We start from the raw sequence: 23106 nt of genomic DNA, 5'->3' as shown, positions 1-23106 counted from the left end.
TTCATCAGCCGTCCATTTTCAATTGCACTTCTACTCAGCGCGTCTGCAGAACGAGGGGGCAGGCAAACTCGCCAGTCAATCATAGGGCACAGAAAGACGAAAAGTACTCTCACCCCCACTCAGGAAAAATCTTCAAATAACCTAACATGGAACATTTTGGTCGCATATAAACAGCACGCAGGAAAGCTGAAGATTCCAATTCTAAACTTCACGTGCCAATCACTGGGCCATTTATGGACCTATCTGAATCTCACCAGTCATAGTGGGTCCTGCGCTGCTCATGGGGGGCATGTGCGGATACCCGGGGGGGCCCATCATTGACATGCTCTGTCTGGAGTCCATATACAGATTTCCTGACACAACAGACAAACACAATACACAAAATGCTTCAAACTTTTGCTCAAATAGAAGTAATATGAGTAAAATGTATGCTAACTTCAGAGCATAACACACCACACCATGGTGGATGGAACAGGAGGAGATTGAAGATAAAATTCAACACATTAATTACACTTTGTTCATCAAGACTTTGAATACAGCTGCACCCTATTAGGGGTTGGTCCCTTTAAATGGTATCAGTTTTTGCTGACTCATTGAAAATGAGATTAAATACGATCGCTCAATTTTGAACAGTCACACCCCAGTTATAAGAGGGCGTGTAGACTTGTGCAACCGCACTAGGGCCGCAGTTCATTTTTAAGGTCCGCTTATGAAAACATGAAAATCTTAAAATGTTATTAAACATGTGCAGGTTATGGATCACATTAATGTTGGTAAAAAGTCTTGAAATGATCTAAATTGGTCACAAAAACATGGCAAAATGGTAACCTCAAAAGCATCAAAACACACACGTGCACAGTAACTTCTGCGGTCACAGTACTGGTGTCGGGTATCAAACCTGTGCCGAGGTGCTGGCTGGGTTTGTTTGCGTGCATGGGCGCGTGGCAGACGGCCGGCTGCACCGTTCCCTGCGGTTGGATGACGCCGGTGCGGGCGAAGAACTGGTTTATGGACGAGCACAGGTCGGCGATCTGCGTGGGCTCCAGCGACCAGTTGTTCAACTCGGCCTGTCTCATACTCTCTCGCAATCCTGAGCAGGCGAAATTGAAAAATAGACTAGTGCCACGTTCACGTTCTTTTGGCATTTGACACAAACTCAACTCAAGTACCTTGGAAAGGTGACAGGTCCACATCCGCCCAGTTATAGCTGCTTGCAATGCGGCAGCTTTCCTTCAGTGCGTCCAGATTGGGGTACCAGTCAGAAAGTAAACCTGCAAAACAACAACACGGTATAAACACGGTATTAGACCAAACTGTAAATGAAATCTACATTTTTTTAGACTTTGCAAGCTACTTTTTTTTTGTTTTAACAATCATGAAATATTAAATTTCGGATGTGAAATTTCTATTTGAGATTTTTTTTTTAGACTGGGCCACGTTTGTACGAACGCCTACCCGTCAAAAATCCATCCTTGTACAAACACCTAACCATCACAAATCCAAGTTTTTTAATAATGCATGCTCATTAAAACAGCCTGACGTTTAATAAAACGCTCTATCTGTAAATTTATTAGGAAATGAAATGTGCGAATGTGAAATGCGCAAAGTGCCCATTAGGGGTCGCTATTTGACCGCGCAAATTCATCACAAGGCCTCTTGGCTTTGTTCTCCCCTCAGATAATAAATCACTCTATGATTTATTGTTTAGCACCTTGAACAGCTTTTCCACGCTTAGCGACTACAAACGAGATGCAAAATCGATTTCAGCAAACTCCTCTGGTCCGTGCGTGCGTGATGAACAGGGCGAAGGTGGAATTTCAGGCCGGGTTACCTGGATTGCAGGCCATCTGCTGTTGGGCGGGATGCGGCTGGTGAGAGAGGCTTTGATGCTGCTGCGGGTGCTGGCCGTGCTGCGCGTGTTGGGCGGGATGCGGCGTGTGCTGCTGCGGGTGCTGGCTATGGGACGGGTGCTGCTGCGGATGTTGGCCGTGGGACGGGTGCTGGCCGTGCTGGTTGTGCGGGCCGCTGTGCTGCGGGAGGTGCTGCGTGTGCGGGGAGCCGTGTCCGGGGTGGGCTTGCGCCGGGTGGGAGAGGGGCACTTGGCCGCTGTTGTTGGAGTGGCTGTTGGGCTGGTTGTTGGACAGGTTGTTCTGCGAGCTGATGGCGCCGCCGGGGGAGTGCTGATAGGAGCAGGACGTGTGGGTCTGCTGCGACGCGTCTGACGGTATTCCCATCAGACCTGAAAGCGAAATGCATGGCTCCATTAGTGGCAATTAGGACCGTTTATTGCACAAACAGGCCAGTTCTGCTGGGCTGTGGATTCAGAAACATGAAGTCAAATAGAATCACTCGCAACCAAGTCTCATTCCTGAACTATGCATTTCTAGTGAACAGCTAACATGAAGAGACCGTCAACATCTTCATTTCCTGCTGTGTCTTCAATGCCACTGTCTGTCGGTTGCACACCGTGACAAACCTCATCGCCACCAATGTTTCAAATACAGTGAACCCACGGTTTACGACGTGCCTGGCTTGCCTTTTTTTCACCTTAAGATATCGACCGCTGCATTTTTTTGGTCCCCTCTTTACACCATTTTTTTCACGTTACGACAAAAACCCCTCCTCAAACGTGGTGGTCGGTGTGCTAGCGTGACTCTGCGACACCGCTTACGTCACTAGAACGCTGGTCTGCTATTGGTCGGCGTCACGGAAGCACTATGATGCCGGTCAGCCATCGGTCAGCGTCACAGTTTCCAAAATGGCGGAACGTTAAAGCTTTGTTCGCCTGTGAGTGCTTACAAAAACGTTTTTATAGTGCATTTCAGTGCTTAATTCAAACTTGAATTGGTTAGCAATGGGTCCCAAGATTGCTAGTTATGTTAAAGAGGGAAGTAAGAAGATGATTTATATGTAAACGAAGCTGGATATAATCAAGAAATACGAAAAAGGCTAAGCTAGCCAAACAAAGGTGAATAAATCCTTTCTATATTTTTATTTATGACGTTATTTAATTGCATACATGATTAATAAATATAAGTAGAAGTCAATATACTATTTTCATACCAATCTTTAATATGTATATACAATTTTTATGTATCACCGTACCCCCCTTCATCCTTGCAGACTTTTCAACTAACACACCTGACACCTTGCTCCACCAGTTTTTCCGACCTCTTTGGATCTGTTTCTTCGCCTATTACCACACTCCTTTTTGCTCTAAACATTCCTCCTTGCTTCCACTACACTGAATGTGGTATAGTCCATGAGGATTTGACGTCTAAGCTCATCTGTCAGTCAATTCATCACTATCGCAAAGATGAAGGTGCTGAGAGCCGATCCTTGATACAGTCGCATCTTCACCTTAACTTCTCTGTCACACCTACAGCAAACCTCACCGCAGTTCCGCCGGCCTCATAAATGTGCTGTATTTCTCTGCCGCTCCAGACCTCCTCATGCAGTTCTACAATTCCTCTCTCTGTTCTACCCGTTCGAAGGCTTTCTCTTGACAATACAGCGCTACTTCTTCTGACCTTCTCTGTATTTTTCCATCAACAACCTCAAAGTAAATTATGCATCGGTAGTACTCTTTCTTGCCATGAAAACATACTGTGGCTCACAAATACTCCCTAATACTGACACGGACCAAAGTGTAATGAGAACAGTAAGATATTTAACATTACACAGCAACATTTTATGACAACACATTAAACCTTTTTGTTACATTTGATAGCAAATTTAATGGCAACTAGGTTTGTTTTTTTTCCCAGACCAAAACTAGCTCAAGCACTCAAAACTCGAGTAACTCACCGTATGGATACCACCAGTGCATTTACAGTAATTATGAATGTCCAGATCCCAATCACGTAATAGGACATTGACCACATAATATTGAGCTGATTGGCATCAGAAGAAAAAGATTGGGTATTATTTTATTATATTGTTTTTGTGCTATCAAGTGTTACAAAACAAAAACATAAACCAGAGGTACATAGATTTTGTCAAAATAAATAATATATATACATATTATATGAAGCGACATCACAATACAGCCGGAAAGAGTGGAAGTAAATATCACCAGTGGGGGAACGTTCAGGTAGTGGGTGGGGCGGGATGGGACGAAACAACAATACCCATGAGACAAGATGTCTCACGAGATTGAAATAATGAGAACCAGATGAGAGATTTTTTGCTAAATTTGTCCTATAAAAGCATGCCTAGTATAAATATTCCACTTTTCAACATTTTTTCTTTTTCCTAAGCGAACTGCAAAAAAAAAAGATCTATAGTGTGCAAATACAAAAATAAAAGGAGAGCCAGACTCATATTTCAGATACAGAAGAGATATTTCCTAATACTGAATGGTTGAACAGGATGCATACAGACATTGTCAGCTGCAGTATACGGCCTATTGTTTTTTGTTTTGCGCCATTTACAAACCGTCTTTACCTCATCTACCAGTATTTTACCATCAATTGACGACGGACCGGTGGTTGGCTGACAGACTGACGATGATCATTTTCAGCATGAAAAAAAATGCCGGACTGACAATGATGGAAGGGGGATGGGGTACTGACTACTGTCAGACCAGCAAAAAAATTGTCAATTGCCCACCTCTGTACGTGTGAAAATGTATAAACACAAGAACAAATAAAAACACACTTCCAATCAATTAAAGTTTTGCTAACATTTTTTTAGAGATTGCCGAGAGTGCATAGACAAAATGACGTCAGAACCACAAAACGCACATTTGAGAGCCAGTAGGGTTTGTTCAAAAGTGATCTGTGGCAACAGCACTATCAGGCTGTCAGAATCAAAGCGTGCAGAGTCATTTTCGTATCTTTCCTGCCTTTGAAATGTAAGTCGGCTGCTCTAACCAGCCAATATGAAGCACTCGAGCGCTGCAAGATCGCAACTAATTTATGCTAGAGGCTGCACTAAATGCTGACAACAGGCACTTTACAATAAAATGGCAACATAATTAGGACATTTTTTAGCGCGAGTGAATGTACAAGGTACATACAGGACAAGGTACACAACCTTGTTTGTATCGAGTCACAACTTGTGACTTTTCTGCAGCAATGGGTTGTGTAGTATAAGGTCAGCCGTTATCTCGACACGCTTTCTGGGAGCAACTTCAAAATAATAGCCTCCGTGTCAAAATAAAAGCATTCGCCTCTGTTCTCTATTCAGTATGGTCATATTTATTTTGAAAGTTTGTTTTACCGTCAGAGCAGTGACAAGCAGTGCTTTCTCCTGTATTCTCCATTGCCAAAAGAAAGAAGATCTTTTAGTGTGCAGGGAGGACAAATCTCGTGACGTAATCTCGCAAGACCTCATCACACGTGATCTCATCCCAACGATTGCAAGAAACGTGTGTCATGTAACAGTGAAAAAAGCCACACTAAAGGTCTGGTATTGGGATATTTTTGCTTAACAAAGAAAAAGTATTTGGATAGAAGTTTTTTTTCCCCACCTGACTATATTGTCAAGGTATCGTATCGGTACTCCTCTAATCAGGTGACTCGGACTCAGATTGGTGCAAAAAAAAATGTTTTGGGGACATAGGATGTTGGAAGATGAAACATTGTTTATTTACTTTGTACATGAATGGAGCAATAGTTAATGATATAAAAAAAACATATAGACACATGTTTTTGGAGTAAATTTAAGGGGAGCATGAAACAATTTTTTTATTCAAAATATTATTAGTACATTATACGTTTACTTATAAATGTTATGCAACAGAATTTCACGTGGATTTTAACTATTTCAAGGAGTAGATTTTTACAGTTCTTTGATAAAAACGTTTTTGGAACAAAACTTAACGAGAACGTTACTTGTTTTTGTCATTTAGATAGAAAATATAATGGGAATATAATTTTTTTCATTGTATTTTTACAGCAAAATCCTCTGCTGAATGGAAAAAATAGAAATTAAACATTGAGGTTCCTACAGTTGTAAATGCATCACACTGAGACTTATTTCCAATATTTTGGTTTAGCTATTTTTATCTTTATCAAGGCAGGCTCCCGTATTAGATCTCATTAGATTGCCCTTGCATACTTAATGTTGTGGCCGGGGAGGGTCCATTCTCCTGACAAATTAATCGAGCGTGAAAACAATTTGTTACGGCTCTGCAGTGAGTGACAGCAGATGAAGTGTTCTGTCAATAAAATGACAGAAAATGGTGACAAATGACGCAAAACAAGCACATTTCCCAGACGCTCTGATGTTCTCGCATTGCCCCTGTGGTCACCGGACACTCGGCCGTACAAAGATAGCATCACACAGAGATGGGGAAAAAACAGCAAATCACATTTAATAAGCTACAACATGGCGGAGCCTTTGTTCTACTGGAGCTGGTGAAGCTCATCAAGGACACGGATGGGTCTTGGGGTGGAAGCAAGATTTTCATCAAACAGCACTTTGTTTTATATTTCCTGAACCTTTCACTTGCAAAGCACAACAGTAAAATACAGTAATTGTAAAAGGTACATTTTTCCATCACCGTCTTCATAAGTCTTTACTACCAACTCAAGTCCAAACAAACGCCTGAAGCTGAACTGGAATGTAGCGAGACCACTTCTTTGTATTTTGTGACGCGGCGTGCGCTTCAGTAGTTCAACATCAGCGATATTATCGGCAGCTAACAGGATAAAGCAAGTTGATATTGATTTTCTGCCACCATTCAAATAACCACATGGGTTGTAACAGGTCATATAATTGAATGGACAATTGATATGCCACTTGTACATGGGTTACCTTTACCGGTATGCAAAGAAACACTGAATTGAATGTTCAAAATGAGCCACCTTTGAAAATATCCAATCCAGTACAGGACATTTGTGAAGTACAGCTCAGTTTATTTAAAGGGACACTGTGTAAGATTTAGACCGTTTTCATTCAAAAGGATTATTAAATGACTATAAATGTCAAAAACCTGCAAAAAAAATTGTTCTTACCGTCCAACAGCATGTTTTACATATAATGGTAGGTCTTGTTATCATTAAGTTATATTACATGGGAGGGCGGCCCTTCTCCGGAGGCTGCCATGTTTGTTACAGCTATGGACAATGGTAAACGCAGAACCTCCTGCTGTCAGTAATGAAAAACTCGACTATCGTCTATTATTTGGACTGCAAAGTATTTGGTGTTGATGCATTTCAGAACTACTGGATATACTTTCTGATGGATGAACCGCTACCTTTGCATTCATCTCTATCCACCATTCCCCATGAGAAAAGGCAAAGAAATGATGTTGTAATTTCCGAAAAACAAAGGATTAAACCTGTTTTGTATAAACAACCTCATAGGGACACATTGTTTACGAACCCCACAAGTGATTCGGGCCAGAAAAAGCAAACTCTTTCTGTTAGTATAGACTAATGGAATATGGCTTCCGTGTTTAAGTAGCTGCATGCTTGAGACAGTCCAGCTGCCTTTGTCTTGACTCACAGGGTGACTCAGCATGCCGATGTTCTTGAGTATCGCGCTGGCTCGCTTGCTCGCTCACTCACTCGCTCGCACACATTATGGTTTTTTCATCATAGTGGGGACACCCAATTGACATAATGCATTTCCTAACAATAACCCTCTTTACCATCAAAATTAATTGATATATAGATATTATATATCCCCAAACTTGGTGTGTCCTATACACAGTAAAATAGAAAATACCAGAATCTGACCCTAAAATGAGAGATGCGTCCTGTATACCGTTGCGTCTTATATTCGGGAAATTACGGCAAATGTGTGAGTTGTGAATGAGAGAACACTGTTTATGCCTTTTCAAATGTTCCTAAGTTGTGTTGGAAAATCAGTACAGTATTTATAAGAGGGGCAAAATATTAGAAACACTGTAAGAATGATTTAATGCAGTCCTACAACAGTCTGAATTCTGCTAGATCAATACCACAAAAAAAAAAAATTAAAATATTTTTCAAGTGGACATGGGTTTAGCCTGAGCACATAAATTGTATGAAGTGCCTTTTAGGCCTCCGCAATCGTCACGCAAACACCTACTGCAGAGGTGCCAAAGGTGCATCTCTCTTCTCAGAACCGCCATTGTCCAAGTGGGAAGTATAGAAAGCAATTAACGCGGCTGCAGAATAATAATGCCAGCTCATTACCTATTATCAAAGCCGGCGAATTAGCTCGCTGTCGACACGGCGGCCGTGTGTGAAATCCTCCGGCTAGATTATTTACGCTTTTTAATTGCCGTAGCTTGTCTGACGAGGGGATGGATGCGCAACACACACACACAAACAAAAGAAAAGGTAGCAACTTTAATGAAACATAGATGATAGATTAAAGGGAGTGGAAGTCTTTGAAAAGCACGAAATGTATTTGATTGGTGAAAAGTAGGTTAGACACAGAAAGCTCAGACGACTTTGCTCATAACCCGCTTGTCAAGCGCTCTTTGTTTATCAGTCAATCAGATGAGGAGCAAAACTGCATTTTGTTCTAGCGGGACTATTTCACTTGGCTTTTTTTCTTGGGGGGCGGGGGGGGGGGGGGTGAGAGAGAGAGAGAGTAAAGAAAGATGGAGACAGCGACAAAGAGAGACAGACAGATAGAGCTGCACTCTGCATTCACATCTCTACACATCCACTCTACTGCTACATATTAGAGTGGGACATGTCTCCATCACAGTGACAGATGAAGCTCAATGCAACAGAATTACAACGGGTATTGGACTCGCTTCCCGGATGAGACGCAGTCGGCACGGGGAAAACATTTCAACGCTGAAGAGAAACAGATGCTAGGTTTTTGTTTTTTTTTACAATTTGATGAATGTGAAGATAGACGACGGTGCCTAAATTGTCTTCTTTATTGGCTTCAATCAAATATTTTACAGGAGCCAAGCTAATAATATTTTAAAGGAGGGATGCATATTTAAAATATTAGATTTTTTTAAATGTATTATCATGGGAGATAGATACTTACTGTACTTTACATACAGTGGTACCATGACTTACGGAAGTAATTCATCCCAGTAGTCATTTTGCAACATAAATGAGTACAGGCACTTTTTACATGAAAATAGCCTAATCCTAATTCCAAGCCAAAAAAAAAAAAGCAAACAAAAGGATATCATAGGATATCAATTAATTATGAAAATGCAATATAAACTGTAACAAATATGTACTGTATTGCAGGGGGGGATGTCACGAGTTGTGATGTATTACATTACAGTCTTGTTTGAGCAAGTGCAGGTGTTTCGTTATCATTCGCCAACAATTTTCGACTTTTGCATTCAGATTCTCCTTTCGTAACAAGACATTATTTTTCCAGTGGTGTTTCAAGTCCTGAATCTTTCATAACAAGAGGCATTCGTAAATAGAGAAACTACTATATGGGTGGATGTAGGGACACAAATATTGTTTGGAAGACATTTTGGTGCCAAGATACTATGTTGAAATGAGTTGTGGAGCTTCATTTAGACAAAAACAGTGCTTTTCTGCCACATTTTAAAGAAAACACTTTGGCAATGGTTTGTCAAACACTGTATACATTGTTCAATTTTAACTGGGCTGGATCCACAACAATGTATGCTTCAATTTACCATGCCGAGAATGCAAAACTCAAATCAGACAGCTTCTTATATCCTTTTATCGTCTCAGTCAAAATGAGCCATTTACCATTTGAATCAATCCATCTAAAGATAAAAGAGCCCCCGTTGTGTTGACATTTATGGAAGGGAATGCTCATTGAGCACTCCATGAGGAACATGGACAAAAAAAATCAATCAACATCCCTAAATTATGCCTTGAGAAAATATGAGAAGAAAAATCTGAATGTGTTTTCTTACTGTTCTTATGGTGTATATTGGATTTCAAATATCAACAAAGCACAGCACAAACAGAATATCTCCACGACACCTAAACCTGACCACTTGCATTAGGGAGGATTTGTGAAAATATTGTGTGATTTGTGTAAATATTGAACAGGTTGAGTATTTACAATATTCTGATATTATCCTTGCTGATCATAGAGGGAATCACTCTTAACATATTCAACACCACAAAACATAATGAGAAATGGGGCCTTTGAATAAAAGTAGAGAAAAATACTCAAATTTGTTATTGATTTGACCAACAATTCATGAAATCATTTTGTAAGGCTAAAAATTGTATCAATATAGCAAATGCTCATCACTAATGGTGAAACCAATCATTCCACTTGTTTCTATCTATCTATTCATCCATCCATCCATTTTCTATAGCCGTTTATCCTCACTCGAGTCGCTGGCATGCCAATTCCAACTGACTTCGGCCAGTATGTGGGGGACACCCTCAACTGGTAGCCAGCCAATCGCAGAAATGAGTACCGCTAACATTAAAAAGAAAAAAAATACGATTGGTTATTTCCCACCAATACTGTCCTGTATTTGGTCAGTAACCTGCTGACGGATAGACAGCGTGCATGGAATTGCCACTTACCTTGTTGGCTGAAGGACTGCTCAAACACGGACTTGTAAAGGCTGCGGAAGGAGGCACTGAGATCTTCAAATTCAGAGAACATGAGCTGCTTGTCTCTGTCGGGCATGTTGTACTGGGATTGGGGTTGCTGCAGGCTCAGAGGCTGGGACACGGGTTCGGGGTGACTTGTCACCTGGCGAGGAGGGAGGACAATCACCAAGTTAAAAGAAAAGGTCGGAAACAAGAGCTCCCGTCTAAGGTCACGCTTGACGAGTCGTTTGTGAAAGTACAAGAAGCTAAGTTAAAGTTTTGCGACATGACGCACACGCCGCAGGGGAAGTCATGTACAGTGCCGACAAACAGAGCAATACAATGATGAAACCAGCTCATGAATTATACACGTGCTTTCTCAGAGGTACTCGCCGCGCTCTTCTGGTCATGGAAGCACCAAAAGCAGCTGGAATATTTCGCAGATTTTTTTGAGTTTCGTGTGGATGTAAGCAGATGAAAAATTTTTCACAGAGTTTGCTTCTATCTGCAGCCAACCCACAACATTTGCATAATGTATTTTTTATTGTACGGTATTAACAGGCCGCTAACTGGCTCACAGAGGATGATATAAGACGACTGGACCATAGCAAAATCGTAGTGTACTTACTGTAAGTAATGGCTGAAATGAAATGTATTGCACAATTTGTTCGACCATATCAGTGCATTTGTGTCCCCAGAAAATAAAATGCTCAATAAAATTGACTGTAAAATATATTATCTTATTATGCAAAGTGTTTTGGCTCATTGATCTGTTTGCATATAGAATAAATGCAATTTAAATGATGAATTTCAAATACCTTGCACAACTCAAGGTGGCCTGTGTGGACTTGACCATTGAAATATAATAACAAAGTTGATGTTCTCCCACCAAAAAAAGTTTAAATTCAATACTACTTTCCGTGCATTAGCATTAAAAAACCTGCGGAGCGCAACATGGCGAGAGTTCGTTGGACTGCGAACAAACAGTGCTAGAAAAGAGCCCGTCTTCCGTGCTTGGCGGACATAACGATTACCCAAATTGAAACAATCCGGGTCAGCGCTTGCCACCTTGCCTCACACCCGTACTCAACATTCATGAGGTTGACCGGCATCGACACATTTGCCAGTGCTCAGGTGGCTGACTGAAATGTGTTTAAAGTAAAATCAATAGCAATAGAGCTCGTACAAATGAGCCGCCGTTTTATCGGGTGCTTGAGTCGGCAACCGCTGGACGACAAGACGACAAGCGGCGTTCACACCGGCCACGGGTTTGAGTCTAAGGGATTCATCGTGTCAAAATGGCTGTGAAAAAGCAAAGTGAGACTTGACCTATGTCCACGAGGGCTAGCGCGACACTCGGGGGCACAGACACATCATTTATTTATTATATTTATGCTAACAACTTCCTCCTGCTGTGGCTTGACTAAGAGTTGATAATAAAGCCGGAGTGTTTGCTGCAAGAGGACGCGAGAAAGCCGGCCAGTCAGACGGTAAGCCAGCAGCGCATCCATCAGGCTGAGCCGATCGATGGCCGGCGCCTAGAGCAAGGGAACATGGGAGGACCACACCAAAGAGAGAGAGAGGGGGCATCTCTGGTGGGAGGGCATCAGAAGGAGAGCGCTCTCTTTGTCTGCCTTCCAGAAACGTGCACACACAATCACTCCCTTTGCCTTGATGCGCTTCCTGAGCTCAGAGCTCCGGAGCGTGTCCGCCCCGAGCCGCCCTCTCTACCTCCGGCTTCTTTGAACGCATCCTCCCGAGGCGTCCTGATCAGATGAAGAGTGGGATAGAGTCCACGCGCCGTGAACGCGACTGTTTCATTTGGATGTCTTAGCCACTGCGGTGGATCAAAGAGGGTGTCTGCGGGTTTTAAGGCCAAATGGAAGTCCTCAGGGTAGAGTGCTATGATCACGTTTGAGGTCATAATGTTCACTTCAAGTCCGCTACGCTAATGCAAGCCAATGTTGGTACAGGATATAAAACACCATGGCTGTTGCAGTGTCGTACTGCTTCAAGAAAGGGATATTTGCACACAATTGGGGAGCAGCACATGTTAAAATATAATGTAACAATAACCAAAAGCATTCTTCAAAATGTACAGTAAACTTTGCAGAAACCAATTCTACCCCAAGCAACTCTAATTGCAGTTAAAAACAGGCAACAATATAGAATGATACGCAATACCATCGGACAACAATGTGACCTTTCTGTGTCGGATGTAAGACTTCAAGCCACACTAAAGTTGTTAATCAGGTGTACAGGGAAGAGTTTGGCAGCTTCTGGTTGGGCAAATGACAAAAGAAGGGATTTTTGCTCTCTCATGATGGTTGTCGCTAGACGTGGGTTCTAAGCCTGGGTATTAAACTGAACATTGGGCTGAATTATTAAAAACTGGGGTATCAATAAGCTTCACCCTTAAAAGGTTTTGTTCACAGGTTTGGATAAATTACTCAAATTAATTTTGGTTTACTTGGGCCAATATTCATATTGTCGTATTCATGGTATTTTGCACTCACGAGGTCGCTTTAGAATGACTCACGCTGTGAGAATCAACGCTGACAATTGAATACCTCTCTGACAGTTTCAATCAAAAAGGAGATTATTAATTTTGTATTGATTCTTTGGTGTGTGTGAAATTCATAGCCACTAGAGGCTGTATTAGTTCATCGGCAAATCAGAAACAATACAAGTAGGCTGCTGCATACGGAACGAGAATGAAGTTAAAGTATAAAAACAAGGAGGGGGATTGTGCAGCTAGCAAATTACAGTCATCCCACTGGGACAAAGTAGGTTATTTTTTGCGATGTGCTGAGCGCCCCAAATCTCTCATTATTATCATTAAATAAAATATGTATAAGCGCGGCAGGTTACCAAAGCACCTTGTTTCACCGTGTTGCTTTTAAAAGGGTGAAAAGTGCGACTTGATGGATTCAAGTGAAGAAGTCTTTAGAACCTAAACCATCCTCAACTATGTTACATACATCCCACAGCCAAGTTGTTAAAACTAAATAAAGCCTTATAATATGTTGTGCAGCCTTATAATATTTTGTGCAAGTCATTGTTTTTCGGTTGCATGAAAATATTCTATCTTTAAAACTGTATTTGTCATTTGTCATATTTAAATTTGCCTAGGACTGTAAAGTAACACAAAAAGCTAATTTATTCCCAGCAACACAAATCCTACGACAAACTACCAAGCAATATTTGAAGCAATCGTGGCTGTTATTTGTAACATTTTAATTGTTATTTGTGTTCATTTAGTTTGTCAAGCAAGGAAAATGGCAAAAACAGCAACCAAAAATGTCTCAATCTCAACAATCTACATTGTTAAACACGCATTCACCTGAACGTAAACTAATGTAATCCACCCTTTATTTGTATTTGAACGATTGCCTTTTTTTCCAATAGCCCACTAGAGGGCACTGCATTCCCCCACTCAAAGCATGCATCAACATCTTAACCCCTGAAATGTGCCTGGATAATAATAATAGGTCAAGCAGTTTGAAGGCATCATGGTCATCTATTACAGTAGTTTGCTTGGCTTTCTCAAGAAGTGCTCGGTTTACATCCCAGCTCAGGTCTTTCTGCGAAAATGCTTTTGCAATGTTTTTCTCAGCATAGTTCAGCATAGTCCAAAAACAGGCATGTTACATTTATTCCAGTCTCTAAATCGCCTGTAGGTCTCTTTCCCAATGTCAGCTATGGTAGGCTCCAGATCACCTAAGACCCAGATGAGGAAATGTACCATAGCAAATAGATGAATGGATGATTAATTTAGGTAGCAAAATGATGAATGAATAATCTTTGCAGTAATTTTGTTCGTTTGAGAGTGAGGGAATAAAAAAAAAGGACGAGTGCAGAGAAACAAGTTTTCACGTGTCATGAACATAAAAAAGTCATGGCTATTTTTTCCTCTTTTTACTGCAGCAGCCACTTATTATTTAAAGGTCGATGTGCCCCTGCCAGGATTGGCATTCATTTCTCCACTCCAGTCAACCGTATTTTGAATCAAGTAATTCTGAAGCCTGTTTCCAAGGCCCTTAATAAAACAAAAACCAGAAGAGAGTGCAGCCGCATCTCACCGGCGTGTAGCTGTGCACGCTGCCCACACTGTTGAGATTGACGGAGGCCAGGCTCTGATCGGATAGGCTGTTGTTAAGGCTGCTTCTCGGACTGTCACTCCCTTCCTGGTCCGTGTTGTAGAGTGCCACCTTTAAACACATGTACACAAACAGGTAAGCTTTGCAAGTCCACGCACAAATGACATTTCAATTCTTGCTGATGGTGCATTGCCCGTTGAGGTTACAGTAGGAGTGAAGTTCACTGACATGTTTCCACTGGCTGGAAACAGGGTCAAAAAAGTTGAGTATTTTCAGTTTCTCTGTGTGTGTTTGTGGGTGTGAAAGAGGAGTGATTCTAGTTGGATGCCGTCTCGAGACAACTGAGACATTCCCATCAGTAAAGGTCACACTGGTGGCGATGTGGGCCGCATCTGCTCACCAACCGCGAATCCGTTTGAGACAGCAAAAGATTTTCGAGAGTCGTCGCTCAAGCTGACCTTTCAATGAGAGCTGCGGAAACCAAGCCGAAGCGCTTCAGCACGACACTCTTAATCACACTCAGGCGCAGTCATGTGTAAAATATCCCTTAAAAGTCATAAAAAAAATAAATTGTGACATGACTGCATGCCAATCGGCATGCATGCATTAATTTCTTTCATACAAACAATCCCAAAATTACCAAAAAGCTTGTGTATTTGCAGTTTGGCATCTATGATTTCACTTAATCGTGATTTTTCTGCGTGTGTGTGTGTGTGTGTGTGTGTGTATGTAACCTACCTCCATTTATTTTTAGAAAACTTTCCAATTTTATGTATGATTTTGCAATAATAGTATTTTTTCCTTCACATTGAAATCCACTGCCAAACTAAACATAAAATAAAGAAAATTACATCTTACATCACAAGTCTTAAAGTCTGCTATCTTAATGCTAACACAATGGGCTAACAAATAGCACTGGTGTCATGCGCTATGAAATTTAAACAATGGCTATTTGAACACAAATAGTGAAGCAACACATGTAGACATAATAACAATATGTCTGTATTATACAGCGCAATTCCGCGGCCAAGGCCCGCACACCAGAAGGAGAAATATCATGTTCACGGTAAAAAATGTCAAATTTGTATGCGTTCTACATAATTAAATAGTTAATGTCATCAATACATTATATTGACCACATGTCCTCACGAGGGTGGCAGACATGCTTGAGCCTGACCAGCAGTTGTTTGGGCAAGAGGCGGGGTAAACCCTGAACTGATTGCCAGCCAATCACAGGGCACAGAGAGGCAAACAACGATTCACACATACTAACACACTTAAAGACAATTTACACTGTCCAATATACCTAGCATGCATGATTTTGGAAAGTGGGAGGAAATCGGAGTACGCAGAGAAAATCCACACGGCCAGAGGGAGAACATGCAACCTCAACACAGGAAGGCTGGAGCCGGAACCAAACCCACAACCTGTGCATTGAGGCATGCTAACAACTCTTCCATCATGCAGCTAATTACTGTGTGTGTTTTTATGTGAGTGTTGTTTTTTCTTTTAATTATAAAATCCTAAATTACAAAATGCGTTGTTTTTTTTTTATTATTAAAAGAATATTGCAAACATTTTGTTGCGTTTTGGGGGATGCTGGAGCTGATAAATGGCATTTCTGTTCATTTCAAAGGACTAAAATTAAGTGTCTTGAATCACGAGAATAATCACAGAACAAATTGCCACTGTGTTTTGAACCAAACGTGCTTAACCTGAGCGGTTCTAGTCCCACTAGATTAAGACAGGCCCACGCATTGAGTTAGAAAGTCTCCGGAAAACAGCGCATGGGGTTTACTGCTGTGAGAAAGGAATGGCAGCAATGCACTGACGTTGTGTCTTTGGATTAGAGCGTGTATGTGTGTGAGTTGCATGTGTGTCCACCCGTGACCAAGAGCAGCATGGTGGCTTCTGCTCATCAGCCAGCGGAACAGAGCGGGCCCTGTGCTGGGCACAATGAGGCAGCAGAGGCCATAGCCTAGAGGCCAGATCCCGGGCCAGGGGTACACTGAAGCTTCTCTTGTCTTCCCGTCGAGCCAGCATGGCCACAAGGAAAAGGCAACAGATTGGCAGGCTGACCACCATGCTGCTTAGAAAGCAGGCCAGCCCCATTATTATGCACTTTTAATATGTGCACTGGTGGATAGACAGAAAAATCATGAGGAAGAAAAAAAAAAAACACGAAGATGAAGCTTGGACGCTAAATCCAACTAGGTTCAAGGAACAGAGGGAGAGGAGGATAGACAGAGGAGCTCATTAGGGGACTGTAGCCTCCCTGCGCTCAGTGTGGGCTCGGATCCAGTGTTCATTAGCGTGAAGGGGAACTCAATGAAAATCAGCCTCGCCATGCTAATCAAAAACAGGGTGCCACAGAAACATAAATGTTATGCCGAGTGAAGTCATAAAAGTTGCCCGCCGCAATCTATTTTTACGCCGCTGGCCCATAAAGTGCGATTATTTTAAAACCTTGCCGATCTGCGGTTTGAGGCAGACCCCCGGAGAACGTGACATGTGCTCGCATACATGTGGCATGCACATTTCCGCGCGGAGAAAGGATGACACGAGGCAACATGCGAGCTCGGGCAAGCTCTTCTACGAAGAACAATGACGGCACACCGCACGCACAACCAGAGTAATACTCTCCGCCTCCGAACCAGATGTTGCAGTACCACGGCAAACCAGTGAGAGGCAGATGAAAAGGAAGACTACGCACCCATATTTGATTAAACTCGTCAGTGGCATACCCCCAATAAACACGGTGCAAAAAAAAAGAAAAAACAAAAAAAAAAACTGTTAAGACACCACGCGAGAACCAGAAGTAACATTTTTTTCCTCATTTTTCTAGATTATTAGTGTGTGACCCAATACTGCGGTATTACAATTATAGGCCTGGCCTGTTTGCTTGGCCAGTCGAGGAGGACAAATAACTCCACACAATGATGTAATGCCCCAAGCGGAGGCGTTCAATTATCTCGGGGTCTTTTTGACGAGTGAGGGTAGGCTGGATCGACAAGCAGATTGGTGCAGCATCTGCTGTGTTGAGGACGCTGTACCGGTCTGTCGTGGTAAAGAAAGACCTGAGCCGGAAGGAGGAGCTCTCCATTTGCCGGTCGATCTACGTTACTGCCCTCACCTATGGTCACGAGCTGTGGTTCGTGACCAAAGAACGACACCCTGGATACAAGCTGCAGAAATGAGTTTTGTCCGCAGGGTATCCGGGCTCCCCCTTGGAGATAAGGTCCCGGTCATCCGGGAGCAGCTCAGCGGAGCCAGTTAAGGTGGTTTGGGCATTTAGTTAGGATGCCACCCGGACACCCTCCCTGGTGAGGCGTTCCAGGCATGTCCCACAGGGAGGAGGCCCTGGTGACGACCAAGGACACGCTGGAGCGACTATGTTTCTCAGCTGGCCTGGGGATCCTTCCGGAGATACTGGACCAAGTGGCCAGGGAGAGGGAAGTCTGGGCTTGCTGCTCAAGCTGCTGGCCCCGTGACCTGACTCTGGAATATAGCGGTAGAAAATGGATGAAACCTGATTGTCAGCTCGTATACTGACAATCTATTTGGACTACGGTATGTGGTGTCCACTTAAAACATTGAGAATCGTCTGCCCTGACCGATTTGCAACCGCACAAGGGAGGTAAAAGTACGACACACCACAGGATAATCACTCAGTATATTTTTTTTTCACACACAAACAACAACTGGGTCGCGCTGAATCTGATGTGAAGGAGGAAAATTCTCAAACCTGGCTTGATTAAATGTATGTGTGCGCCTCGATTTAAATGTTAATGATTGTCTGGCCTTGTGCATTTTCTGAGCAAATCAGATCAAAAATCTCACTCTCATCATACCCTAAACCACAGAAAATCAGTTTTGATATTTTTTTTTTACTGCTGTCCAAGAAAAGGGAGCAAATAATCACATCTAATAATCAAGTTTTTACTGATTTTCCTATGAAGGGTAGTAGAAAAACGCTTAAATCCAGCCCACTTATCGTTACGTGTGTACTCCGCTTTAAACATTTACAACTGTTGACTATGGCTGTTTTCCAAGATGATTGAGGAATAAAAATAATTCGACACACCTCACGCCCCGCAAAAAACGATGTTATGACTAGAGCATGAGACATTGGGAAATCAAAACTGAACGGGGTGCCTCCTCAGACACAAAGGGGAAGGATTGGAGGGGGGTGGGGGAGCAAACAGACCTCCAAGCATTCATCATCACACCTCTGTGCCACAGCTTCATCACATTCATGCCAATGTTGACGGCCACTTCAGCGGAGGGAAGAAATGTGAGTCTGTGTGAAATACAGTGAAAAGAGATACACACGCACACGCAATAAAAAGGAGCGGAATGCCCGACGCGGCCCGCGGAAAAGAAAAGAGATTCTCGCTGGTGCCTTCCGCGTCTGCCATTGGTCTGCGCGCGAAGGCGGGAATGAGGGACAGCGACTGGAATAGAAAGAGAGTGAGAGAAAAACAGAGACAGGGAATTCCTGTGGCTTGGCACACCGTGCTGAAAGAGGCGTGGCCTGCCTGGCACGTGTTTACAGTGCAGAGACAGTGAGAAACAAGCTTTTTGCACAGAGCGTCCATGTCTCCTACAGACGTTATCGCGATGGCGGGAAAAAAAAAACAAAAAAAGAAGGGAATCAACAAAGAAGTCTTTTGTTGTCCATTTCCGCTTGCTATGAAGTGCTTTAAAACAGGATAAATGACGATTGTAATTATTCATGTGTTAGAAAAACTACATGTAATGTGAATTCACAGATTTGTTCCTAAATAGCCACCCATCCAATCAGCCCACTTTTTACTGGATTTGAGCTTTTCAGTTTGTGAGCTAGCTAGTAGGTGGCTAGCTGCTCTCTGAGTCAAACTAGAAATATAGTAGGAGAATCCATTTTTCAATTACCGTGGTTTCACACATCTGGATGACACAACCACAGCATTTGCGAGCAGAGACAAAAGATGATTTTTCACATATTGAGGCATCATTTAAACTTAGAAAAACAAAAATCATTGAAATTTGGTATGTTATCATCATCATTGAATCATTGAAATTTGGTATGTTAGCTACACTTTCTCGTGTGTCACCTTAAGAATTACTGACATTTATTTTCACTTTACAGGGGAAAAAAAAGATCTTCAAATAGAAAAAACGTGACTTAACAAAACAGTAATGTAATGTAGTAATAATGTGGAATATGGCTTGTTTTTTTTTTGTCAAACGTAGTTGAGCCCAGTAACAAAATATCAATCATAATTCAAGTTAAAAAAAAAAAATGCCCGAGGCTAGCGGAATGCTCTGCCGAAGTAACCAAAACCTTGTAAGAGGAAATATTTGACAAAGGCCACGTATATTTTGTCTTGATTTGAGACATTTCATGTTGGTTGGATTTGATTTTTTTCAGTATCGATGTCTGATGGATGGGTGACCGTGAATGTGAATTGTCACGAGGGTGTAACGAGACAGATTTATGAAAAAGTGCATGAACGCTCAAACGCGGTGCTTGTCAAAACAAGTGGAAACCCTTGCTAACATACTCTGCATGCATGCGCGCACAAGTTACAACACACGCTGACACCGTGCCCTTCGCCGCACAACTCAGGAGATTAAGAGGCAAGTTGCGCGCACACACACACACACTTGCACACATCCACACAGGATTGCATGCTTGTACGCTCTTCTTTTTTTTTCGCTTCTTTTTTGGTAATGCTCGCTTGCAAATGAATAAGTGACTCTTGTAGGCTTTTTAAAAGTACTCCTGAGAGCTGCCCCCACTGGGCCCAGAGGATGAGAGCTTAAGGTTAAAAAGCCTATTTCAATTTCAGAGTGAATGGCACACTCGCGGCTAACAGCTCGCCATCTCCCTAACGCTACTCCAGGTTGTACGGGTGGTCCTGAGGTTGTTTTTTTTTTTTTAAAACACATAAAACGTGTAACCTACAGGATACGTACATGTCATTCAACGACTGTGTCACCTTCAACTTAACACAACCATTAAGGTGCTGCCAATATATTCTTCAATACAATCCTCCATTAACAATTTCCATGAAATTTGAAATTCCCACCATTCGTCTCGTGTCAGAGGGTTTAGGGTCCAGGGCAAGAATCGAGAGGAAATATGTTAGCTCAACGGTAATGAATTTGGAAAAACGATGCAGATATGTCCAAATTTCTTTTTAAATCACTTGACAATTACGAGATTGAATGTTAAAGTGTGATGTATCTAATCAAACACAGAACTAATAAACATATATCACTTTTAGGATTGACAAGAAATTGTACCAATGTTACCTATTGGTGTAGTTACAAAAATATATATTTGAATCAGAAATCAAGTTTGATTTTAAATATACAAATGTATCAATTTTTTTTTTTTAATTAAAATATACAAATTCGTACTGCATTGTCTTGTTTTGGCAAGATGTATCTTTGGGAAGTACATTAACAGAAAAGCTCATCCATACTGTAAAATGACAGAAAAATTAATTCCATCATGCCCTCTCAAATTGAGCTGTACCACTTAAAATCGGATGGTAATCCCACCAAACTGAAGCAAATCAAATTGTTACACTTTAAAATGAACTGTCCTTGGATTGTATGACACCATATGTATCGCAATAAGGATGAAATTGTACCTTATTTGACAGATACATGGCTGTAAGGTTAGTACATTTTATAAAGCCTAACAAAACTGGTAAGCATGTATTGCGCTCTTTCAATAGCTTTAACAAACAAAGTGTAACAAATTCTTCAAAAGCTTCTACAGACAAAAAAATGACGCCCAGGTTCTCCACAGTACGCAGACAGTCAAATGGTTACCCAACAACTAATCCTAGACTGCCTTTTACTGACTTCCACATCATTCACTCGGGCAGGCCCACGCATTTAAAACTACACAAACTCAGTCACAGTGTAGAAGATCAGAATGACGACCCTAAGCAGACAAAAATAATACAGTGGACCCCCATAACACAAGGTCCCTGACTTACGTTATTTTCATGTTGCGACGTGGAATACTGAGTTTCTTCATTCCCTCTTTATGGTATTTTGGCCTCACTTGTTTCAAAATGGCGGCACGGTACAGCTTTGTTCGATTGTGAGTGGTTACAAAACTGTATTTATTGTGCATTTAACAAAGGTTTGGATTGCTCGTCATACGGCGAATTCGTCTTACGACCCCAACCGCGGAACGGATTAATCTCTTAACACGGGGGCCCGCTGTACTTGCATCTCTCGCGTACGGTACATTTTGTTGTTTATAGATGCAAAATCAAATTTATCCAATTATTTGATAAAATAATGAATATATAATAAAACATATTTTACAGTCAAACTTTCTTGGGATGCTGACGTGGTCTACTATACAGGAGCATTGTAACTGTAATGTGAACAGGTGCCTTCGTGTAGCGTACAGTATATCAGATGGCCAGGTTTCACGTTTCAAACACCCATGCAGGCGTCGTGTTGCCGAACTCAACACAACATGAGCCTGCTCTTGTGCTGGAATCGGGTGCCGCCGTGCACCACCTTGTGTATTTTGGTGTGGGTTGCGGATAGGCTTTAGGCATGTGAGGGTGTGCGTGCGTGTCTGTGCGTGGAGTGTTCCTCTCTCTGCGGGGAAACTGTGCAGTAGGTGGTTGGCAAAGTGGGCGAGGTCAGGGTGCAGCCGCGTAGCCAGGTGCGTGTTGGGGGAACTGAAAGCTGGAGGGCCGCCTGTAGTACCTTGTTAGTCACAGTGTTGATTGCCAGCGTTGGAGAGGCACTTCCAGAGATCATACACTCCATCCCCAAAGACTCTGACTCCAGGCTGTATGGCGTAGAAGCCTGGGGTGGGGGGGGGGGGGGGGGGGATGCGGAGGCAGAGACAGGAAATAAATAAGTCAAAGCCAACATAATCCAATTATTAAACACAAGCAGGTTGATGTTTCTGGGCCTTTGTTCACACCTCATCGCAAAATGAAGACCGTCCCTTTTATTTAGGTCACATTTCATCGGGGGAGAACAGGAGACAGCGTTGATCCCAAACCTCGCCTCCCACCGAAGAAACGCGCATCATCATCGTCATGAAGCGTGCCACGCGTGCCCGCCGTGTGTGCTGTCGTCAAAGATAACTTGGGCGCGCCTGTCTCCCTCCGAAAAAGTGCTTACGCTAAGAGGATTGGCTGCCAACAATACCATTTTTAATTCATGATAAACATTAAATGAGATTTCCCAAACTCTCACTTGTGCCTTCTGAGACGTTTAATGGAATTCCTTGTTTTGTGGGGGAGGGAAGGGGGCAAAAGACATGCATCACTTTCTTTTGTGCCATGCTTACACTAAAGCAGATGCATTGTGAATACCAAACAGCGGGCCTTGTGACACATGCTGTAATATGGAGAATAAATGGATTTTTTCATTTAAAAACGTGATAAACATTAAGGGGAAGTTAACCCAAACATTATATTTCGAATCATTTGTTCTGTTTGTCTCGGCTAATAAAAACACAGGATTCAAATCAATGTTCTTTGTGGAATATCAATTAAGCAACAATCTATTATTAGGTA

General features: G+C 42.2%; 1 protein-coding gene across 1 annotated transcript in view; it reads right to left on the bottom strand.

The window, feature by feature from the left end:
- Window positions 1-23106, bottom strand: part of foxj3 (forkhead box J3) — a 95817-nt gene that overhangs the window by 4374 nt on the left and 68337 nt on the right. Inside the window, exons 5-11 of the mRNA XM_088424166.1 lie at window positions 22283-22384; window positions 14534-14662; window positions 10443-10614; window positions 1832-2239; window positions 1170-1271; window positions 899-1090; window positions 255-353 (exon numbers count right to left, since the gene is read on the bottom strand). Of these exons, the coding sequence (XP_088280292.1) occupies window positions 255-353; window positions 899-1090; window positions 1170-1271; window positions 1832-2239; window positions 10443-10614; window positions 14534-14662; window positions 22283-22384 (1204 nt within the window). The remainder of the gene's footprint in view (window positions 1-254; window positions 354-898; window positions 1091-1169; window positions 1272-1831; window positions 2240-10442; window positions 10615-14533; window positions 14663-22282; window positions 22385-23106) is intronic.

The sequence above is a fragment of the Hippichthys cyanospilos genome, chromosome 9 (assembly GCF_059441005.1).
Source record: "Hippichthys cyanospilos isolate Australia breed blue-spotted pipefish chromosome 9, RoL_Hcya_1.0, whole genome shotgun sequence".
In the NCBI taxonomy this organism is placed as follows: Eukaryota; Metazoa; Chordata; class Actinopteri; order Syngnathiformes; family Syngnathidae; genus Hippichthys; species Hippichthys cyanospilos.
This window is presented reverse-complemented; position numbering and strand designations above follow the sequence as displayed.